This window comes from Etheostoma cragini, chromosome 14 (assembly GCF_013103735.1).
Source record: "Etheostoma cragini isolate CJK2018 chromosome 14, CSU_Ecrag_1.0, whole genome shotgun sequence".
In the NCBI taxonomy this organism is placed as follows: domain Eukaryota; kingdom Metazoa; phylum Chordata; class Actinopteri; order Perciformes; family Percidae; genus Etheostoma; species Etheostoma cragini.
Window position 1 is genome coordinate 21,536,360 of NC_048420.1, and position 9,152 is coordinate 21,545,511.

General features: G+C 40.2%; 1 protein-coding gene and 1 long non-coding RNA gene across 2 annotated transcripts in view; one reads left to right on the plus strand and one right to left on the minus strand.

Annotated features, from left to right (window-relative positions):
* The window catches only part of tcf19l (transcription factor 19 (SC1), like), a 10,394-nt gene extending 7,483 nt beyond the window's left edge, over positions 1 to 2,911 (minus strand). The window contains exons 1-2 of the mRNA XM_034892868.1: positions 2,658 to 2,911; positions 1,017 to 2,038 (exon numbers count right to left, since the gene is read on the minus strand). Of these exons, the coding sequence (XP_034748759.1) occupies positions 1,017 to 1,287 (271 nt within the window). The 5' untranslated portion in view covers positions 1,288 to 2,038; positions 2,658 to 2,911. The remainder of the gene's footprint in view (positions 1 to 1,016; positions 2,039 to 2,657) is intronic.
* Positions 2,912 to 5,505: 2,594 nt separating this feature from the next.
* On the plus strand, positions 5,506 to 6,029 carry LOC117957258. The gene is made up of 2 exons (XR_004659457.1): positions 5,506 to 5,558; positions 5,897 to 6,029. It is a non-coding gene; the product is annotated as an uncharacterized LOC117957258 (long non-coding RNA).
* Positions 6,030 to 9,152: the final 3,123 nt, after the last annotated feature.

Sequence of the window (9,152 nt, forward strand, 5' to 3'; positions counted from 1 at the left end):
CCCCCCCCCCAGCCGCTCAGAGCGCTGGTCTAGCACTGGCAGTCCACTCACTCTGACATCTCTCCATTTGTGCATGATTAGGACCTGAGCATGTGTGTGTATTTCAGGCCTGTGTGTAGTGACACAATAAACAAACCGAGTGTAAGTTGTAATTCCTCCACTGGAGATCAATAAACACTATAAATTACTCTCACTCCAAAGGCGGTGCAGTGGATCTGGTTGAAAGGAGTTATAATGTTCACCGTCTTAGTTCGGACTATGGAGCCTAGAAGCAACGTGATTGGTTGTTTTCTTTACTTGTGGAGCGAAAGCTCAGAACAATGGACTTTGTTTGGGAAAAGAATTACAATGACTTTACTCCCCGCAATATTAGCGTACCTTGTGAAATTACTCTTGATAAAATCTGTTTTAAAAATATATTGACTTTCGAAAGCAGTTTGGAAAGAATGATGTTCGTCCCTACAGAGCAGTATCACAGACTTAAGGAATTCATCACAAGGACCATTAAAAGTTGCCGTTTCAGAGGAGCATTTAGCTCCTAACGTGCATTTGTGTGCATCCGACGCTTCACCTGGTCTGTAGTGTCTACAGCTGTGGGAATTTAATAGCCGTGTACGTGTTGGCTGTCAAGCTGCAGGTGTTAGTAATACAGAAGAAGACAGTATGTGTGTGTGTCTCCCTCACATCAGATAATGTGTGATAGTGTGTCATGTGTCTACAATATTTAGTATCTGTATTTCTGTCAATTTAAATGTATGTGGGCTCAGTTTTGCTTTAAATCCGCATTTTCTTTCTCTCACGCAAGAAAATGCATGCTTTGAACTGTGTCAGACACTAAATTAATGAGCGTGTGTGAGGGGTTTCTGAGAATGGGTTTCCCCGTAGTATTGATATTTCCTGTAAGAGGGTGTGTAACTTTGCCTCTTTCTCTCTTCCACAATGACTATAGAGTGGTGAGTGTGTGTGTGTGTGTGTGTGTGTGTGTGTGTGTGTGTGTGTGTGAGCCTCTGTCTCACCATGACTGCTCCTGTCCTTGATGTGGACACTCCAGCCCTCCTCCTGTGTCGCTGCATTACCCTTGCCTTCCTCCCTCTCCGCATGCAGCTCAGCGTGGATCCGTGACACCGACGACGAGTCCAGCGTGACGTCACACAGCTCGGCCGCCCGGCCCAGTCGGAACACAGACTGGCTCAGCACCGGCCTGAACGTGTACAGGTCCCGTGCCGAGTCGGATGCCGACGAGCCGATGCGAAGCAACTGGAAGCATGGCTGCACCCCAGACAGCATGACTGAAGGGTTTGATTGTCTGCCACGGCTAAGCCCTCACCTGCACCCCCACTAGGCCAGACTGTATCTGTGACAGGCCCCTGAGTTACAGGAGGCTGTGATGCATTTTGGGATACAATTCTTTGCTAGCGGACAGAGGTTAATTGGAAGGCATTTGCCCAAACAGTGTTGAATGCATTAATAAAGCTAAAATATCCTAAACATAGGTCTGAAAGCACTGAGTGTGATGCTTACTGGCATGTGCAACAACAGGTGTTTGCATTAGTATGGAAAGCTGATGACTCCTTGTGCACTGCTGTGAATACATGAATAAATAATGAGGATATGGAGCACTGTATAAACTGGTGAAGTGTGGAAATTAGCTTCTGCACTCTCTCAATCTCAAATAGACTAAATCCCCGATAGAGAAGAGGCAGTAAGAAGATGGATTTGAGAATAAAGATCTTCAATAATGTAGACAGCCTGTGTGTTACAGTGCTGCTAAATCGAAAGGTGCAGTAAACATTGAAACCGTGAAAAAGCAAACCTGCCAAAAGACTTGACAGCCGTGACTTTTAGCTGGAATTCTGAGGTCTAATATTTTAAGGTTTGAACAGTTGTCACCTGAGCATGTGTGCGGGAGTGCATGTGGCGTGTGTGAGAGAGAGAGAGAGAGAGAGAGAGAGAGAGAGATTAAAATCCCATCCTCCTGACATCAGCCGGCTCACAGGTGGGAAGCCTGACAGGCTGTAACGGCGCAGGCCTGTCTGATCTGAAAGAAACCAAAACGAAAAAATCCTTGAAGTGAAAACAATTTAAAAAATGAACTACATTTTTCTTAATTTCTTTACTTAGGTAGTGAAAAACACCTTAGCCTTTATAACATGTAATCTATTTGACACTTCAGACGACATGAAAAAAGGTCTCATTAAAAGCTCGCGTTAAATTAATATAATGTCACAACGAAGCAGAAAAGAAAGAAATGCTAAAACTACAACCGAACTTAAAAACTATCAACTTCACTTAGCACCCATAGATTGTATTTATGTATATTTGAATATGAACGGTCTATGTGTGTGTACCGCATGCCGTCCATCAGCTACATGGAGACATATCATGGGATCACCGCACAAAGCCACAAACAATAACCCACAGAACTGAATGGCTTGTCATTTAAAAACTCGTTTTAGCAACACTAACTGCATACAAGCGTATGGCATCTACTTATTTACTCACATTTGCATTCATTCACGTTAACACAAGATTTTCTTTTTTTAAAAGAGCAATGAAATATCGTGGTGGGGCTTTTTAGCTTGTCAGACAGAAACAGGATCAAGCTAGCTGACGTTAGTTCCTTGTAGGACAGAATGAAAGTCAAAGCTGCCACTTACAACAATGACACACCGACTTTATGCGAATTATTCCTCAAACTGCCGCCAATGAAACACCGTCGACAGCTCCACCAGCGGGTTCAGCAACTACACTTTAAACAAAATGTATAGTTTATGCAGCATTTTATCGCCGTCGCTCGCCAGACGTCGGTGCAGCTTTTCGCCTTCTTTCCTGGAGGAAGTCCTTTGAAATTTGGCGCGCCAGTCCCGGGCCTTCCTTGCGCGAAAATCAACGTCATGTCCTGCTCCGCCCTGATTGGCTCAGAGCCAGGGCGCCTTCAGCGGGAGCAGAGCGGGACGAGCGGGCTTGTGTGAGGCAGCGCCGTATGTAGACTGGCCGGATCATAAACCGTCTATGGCCGCATCCAGCTCTGGTGTGAGGGAAAGTGGGCCACACAATAGGCTTCATCCACGGGATCAAGTGTCAGAGAGCTGCAGACAGCAGCTGCTGCAGCTGCTGGAGTTGATGTACCAGGCTGGTTCATTGAAGGCAGCATCACACAAACAGTTTCACGTTGAAAAAATTTGGAATAAGTGTTTTTAAATTGACAGCTTATAGTTTAAACAGTCTTAAAATGACATCTGCTTGTTGAAGAATCTGGAATCTATGAATATAGGGGGACTTGTTGGATCTCTGTAAATTAAAGAAATATAAATAAAATGGAAATTATATATGTATTTTTAATTTTTTAATTTTATTTCTTTACAATTTCTGTCCAGGCTTGGTAGTTTGCCCTTGGCTCTGCCCACATGCCAAGGGCTGGACACTGAACCCCAAATTGGTCTTGCATGGCTGCTCCGTCACAATCATGTGGAATCATATGCATTACTCTTAAAAAAACGCCTTCTTGGGTCAATTTTTATTGTTCACGGTAAAGCTCAAAAAAACGTTTTAAAACAATGTGAGCAGAGTAGTAGAATGCATGCTACTTCACGCTGACATTATGATTTAAAATCCTTATACATGGAGTATTTTAAATCAGCTCTGGAATGGCCACAGATGGTGGATTGTGCACATAATAAAAAACAAAAACAATACTGGCTTTACTATGTTATTAGTGTATTTGAAAAGGGGCATTTATTATCATTTCATTGTTTGTTTAGTATTTTATCATTTATATTAGTTGTGTTGTTCTGAGAGAGGAAACAGTACATTGATGTTTCTCTTAAAATAAACTGTTTGGTTATTGTCCCTGTTGGTGTCTGTTTGCGTTTGTCTGATCTACACACTAAAGTAAAAGTACTAGGTTCACAGGTGAGTTCATGCTGTACAAATCTTTTCTCTACTTGTGAAAAAACTAGCTAGCTACCTCTGAGCTACAGAGCTGAAATCGGTCTGGATGGTTGAAGACTGAGATGTTCTCGACTGTTTATTGATCTAAAACAGGCAGTCCTGGCATGCTCGCTAATCCGTCACTGAAATTCAAATGTCAAATTATTTTGTATTAGTTTGTATTAATGAAATGGAAAGAGCATCGAAAGCAGATAAACACAAAATAAAAATAAACCTTTCGATCCACACCGTTGAAAATCCGTTTAATTGGAATTATCATTCATTACAGAAAAAAAGAGAAGCTTTATAAAATTCTTTGTAGGATGCCAAAAGGTCTTATATAGTACCGGAATATGAATAATCATTGATTTATTCTTCAAGCAAAAAAGGGGGGGGGGGGGTGGATATTTGTTCGTGGCAGTGCAGTGAAGTATCGTTAAAGTCAATGATTACATGGAAACACGTGAAACACATAAATGAAACCTATACTCCTAGATATGAAGCATTCACGTAATTTCTTTCAACTTGAAAGCGACAATCAGTAACAACATGCAGAAAAACCAGTGTCCAGAATCAAAAACATACTGTAATGTCTCCTTTCAACTCTTCTTTTTTCAGTAACAACCTAAACTTGCACTTGCACATCATGAGAATTCAAAGTTCAATGTTTTCATGTGAGATGTACTTGTTTGATCAATGAGGAAATATAAACTGAATCAATCTGGATTCGACTAACTCAATCAAACCTCAAACACAACACAGAAGACATAGCTTTTATCCAAGCATACAGAATATTAGCCAAATTGTCTGAAAATCAACTACACAAATGAAGGGGGGGGGGGTGAAAAAGTTGTTGATGTTGCCTTCTTTTTTGCATAAGCAATAGCAGTAATATTGACAGTGATAATACTTCTCCTGCCTGAGTTATGGGATAAAACAACTAATAGGATCTATTTTAGCCATACGTAAAATGTAAATCACTATAGATGCAAATAGCATGGCATTCAACATGCGAACATAATACCAAATCAGCATTTAATAAACCTGCAATGAAAACTTTAATGCCCCTAAGAATGATAAATGTTTGTTGACATTATTGAATAACATCTGCGTCAAGTCTGTGCATCTTATAGCAGAAGTGATGTTAATAAAGGAGAGTACTAGTGCCACATGTTTCATTTAAATTGGTCTTACGGTAAAGGTTAGTTTGTCCCAGCAAAGATGCCTTTGATGAAAACAAAACACATGAAATATGCAACATGGTGAGCCAAAATGTTTATAGTGATTTTTTTTAGATGGCAACTTTGATTTCCTTCAGAATTAAGTGTGTGCTTTAAACACTAAAAGCAATACTCAGATACAATGAAATACAAAGAAAAGCCAAAAGGAGACTTCAAGTCAAATGTATTTTTTAAATTGCTTCTACTGAAGCATAACAAACTTTCTTATTTTGTACTTACACCAACAACACATAAAGACCCCCTCTATAGGTACTTGGCATTGAAATGAAAAATAAAAAACACACCAGTATTCTCCTTTAAAGGAACACGCCACCGTTTATGGAAATAGGGCTTATCACGGTCTCCCCTAGCTGTAGATAGGTGGGCCAATGCATTTTCTGTCTCAGTGTATGTATTGATTTAGTTTGGTGTAACACCGGAAGCGGCATCGCTAGTTAGCTTAGCGTAGTGAATGGAATCCTATGTTGCCGGTTAGCATGGTGTGAGTAAAAGTGAGCAAACAAAAAAACAACAACAACCAAAAAGTATTATTATTGTGACCTACATATTCCAGAGTACAAATAGCAATGCAGATTAAGACTAGAGGATTTCCTAGGCAGATACTGACTTGGGACAGTACTTTGGGTGTGCTTCCACCCAATATCATCCCAAATCAATATCTGCTTAGGAAATCCTCTAGTATTAATCTGCATGATCTGCTATTTGTACTCGTTGTGAATATGCAGGCCACAATAAGTGATTAGGTTGTTGTTGCTTTTTGTTAACTCACTTTTACTCGCAACATGCTAAACGGCAACATAGGATTCCATTCACTACGCTAAGCTTACTAGCGGCGGTGCTGCCAGTGTTGTGCCGAACTTAAACAATGCATACACTGAGACAAAAAATATGCATTGGTCCACCTATCTACAGCTAGGGGAGAACGTTATAAGCCCTATTTCCACAACCAGTGGCGTGTTCCTTATCACATATCACTCTTAGAGGTGATATAATTGAGTCATGGGAAAACGGGACCAAACTTCAGTGACAAACTCAGAATGGACTCAGCAAAACTGCAATTCTTCTTATTATATAGGCGACTATATTTTGATTAATATCATAATTAGCTATCAGCATCACGGCTGCTGTCCCACAAGCAATCTACAGGTCGGCATGCTGCAGTTACACTAATTTGTGTTCACTGGGACCGCAGATATAGGCTATAATATTAGAGTATGGAGAAATAGTAAGCACATTAATAGCGAGAGTAATCTTTATGGTGCTAAAGTGATGCTATAAAAGCTCTGACAAAGACATGTATTCAAGCATGTTCATTCCAAAGAGGTGTGATTTTTCCTCTCCAGTAAATGCACTAGGATGAGCTTCGTTTGTCCCAAAGTAAACACACTGACTTTATGAAAATTATTTTTAGGACTATGTTTTGTTTTTTCCTTGTACAAAAGAACGTGTTGGGAGTATCACAATGGCAACAGGCGTGTGACTACAAAATAATTGTCAAGCAGACAGCGTCTAATGCACTTCTGATTAATTCTCCATGTAGCCCAGAGGAGGAGTGCTGCTGAACTGGGATCAGTTTGTCCATGTGTGTGTTTCTTATTGTATTTCAGCTTAAGAGTGACAACCTTCAGTGGTTTTTTAGTTATTTTCTCCAATTATCTGTCACGAATCAAAGATAAGACTAAATTCAATCACAGAAGGAGCCACTGAGCTGCGTAGGAGTGAATTTAAATTAATTGTTCTCAGTGTTAGAAATTGCAGTTGACAGCACTTCTGATGTTTTTGCGGTAAAGCAAATTTCTATTACGATCAGAGGTAGGTCCATCAGCAAACTGAGACACCGCAGACATAATTTCATGGTTTTCATTACATTCTTTGGAATTAGAGAGAATTGTAGATTAACAGAAGATTGAATCTCGCCCTACACACACACACGGATCAGCACTTCTGTTCTGACAGGCTTTGTGAATAGCGGCTCTGATGTGTAATGAAACCGGAAAAACACAGACAAGGTTGAATGACGGAAAGTGAAATCCTTTCATAAAGCCTTCATCAGCTGTTATTATTCCAACAGGCACATGCCGAAATCCAAAGGAGGCTCGAGCCCCTTCACCCTGCACAATAATTTAGTGTCCGCTAACAGCGGCTTTGCAATGTATATTAAGAATGAACCGCTTTATGTATTACGTCTTCACTCAAAACAGCTCGATATAGTGGCTTGGTTGGCTCAGTTGGTAGAGCTGGTGCACATTTGCAGAGGTGTAAGAAGCCTCAATGCATAGGTCTGAGATTCAAGACCTATGCACCACCTGTGGGGATGTCTCCCCTTTCTCACCTAGCTGTCCTGTCCATTAAAGGCAGTAAAGCCCCAACAAATAATCTTTAAAAAAACAGCTTGGTATAGTCACAAAAGCTCTGAAACAGGCGGCATTGCTGGCTTCTAAAATACAGTATCGGTGTATTTAAATGTAAAAACTTCACATTACACTGAAATCATGAATTCCTTTTTCAAAGTTGCTCTGTTGACATATTTTTCTGGGCAGATTAAAACCACTTAAAGCATTTTTGTAGATATTATTTGACTTTTGTGTGATAACTGGCATTACAGAGGCCTGCATTTCTTAAATATTTTTGGTTGCTCCATGCATCTCAATGGGTGTAAGCCAGTGAAATGTGGACCTAAATCTAAATCTTTTTAAATGTTGGTTTTCTGCACTTTTGTCTGTCTTTGTCCTACTATACAACAACAACCTGGTTTTAAATGCAACAGCACTGTTACCGTGTCAAACAGTGCACCCCTGAGGCGACTACGGATACTCCAACCCTGCTGAAGCAGGTGTTGATGAAAGGATTTCACACAGCCTCACTGTGACCCAAATGCGTAAACATAACAAACTGAGTTAGACAGGAAGTGTCTTCCCAGCTGAAGGCGTCTCCAGCACTATGTGTTTGTTTTCTATCTGCTGTGTACTTGTGGTTAAAGGATCAAAGCAGCGTTTTGAGTATAAAATCTTGCATAAGCCTTGCAATAAGAAACATAGTATGTTCACACAATGTTTTTTTTTTTTTTACACATGCAGATCCCACATCTTTATATGTACAACAGTGGAAAAAACACTTAGGAGTGGCTGATTCCCTTTTCCTTCTGGTGGATATTAGTGATATCTCAGTGCCGTTATAATGAATATTGCTTAGATTTCATTGAAAATCAGTCAATCCTTTGACTATCAATGTGTTATTAGTCCACCTAACCTTCTTTTCAGAGATTATTTCGAAACAACCTGTATTTACATCATACACAAAGTCAGTTTTGGGGGCCCTACTGTTGCCTCTTGGTATATGTATACCTGATCAAGTGAAGTCCCTGCACAAGCAAAACAGCCACACAATGAATAAGTAGAGTGTGCAAGTCATTTTACACACATCTTTCTTGCACAATCATATATATGTTATGTATATAACTTTTTACTTATGTAGTCAATAAAGACTCCAACCAAACTGCATTGTCCAAGAGAACTAGTCATTTTGAGCAGATCCATATATTGCATTTGAAATTGCTGCTACTTATTTTTTTTTACCCTTTTTTAAATACAATGTGAATCTTTTTCTTGTTTCAAAAGGATCACATGTTAAATGTTGTGCTTTTCTTGTCCAGACACCAAACACCTGTGTCTGTCTGACTGCTTGTTGAGGTAGCCATACGGCTGACAGCTGTCATTGGCAACAATATCAGGGACATCTGAATGGGATTTTAGGGACAGTGAGCCCTGTAATGAAGAGACTGTCATCATCCCCCAAAGGTGTAAAGTGCTGCTCTGTAGTCTGTGGACGTGTTTGGTTTGGACAAAATTTCCTCAGCAGTGTGACATGTCTCGCTCTCAATCTGTGAAATGTCCATCATGTAAATCAGTTTCCAGTGACCTGAATTAGCCCACAGGCTTCTTCCCCAGCAAGGAAAGGGAACCAATTAGTCAAAAGCAGTTG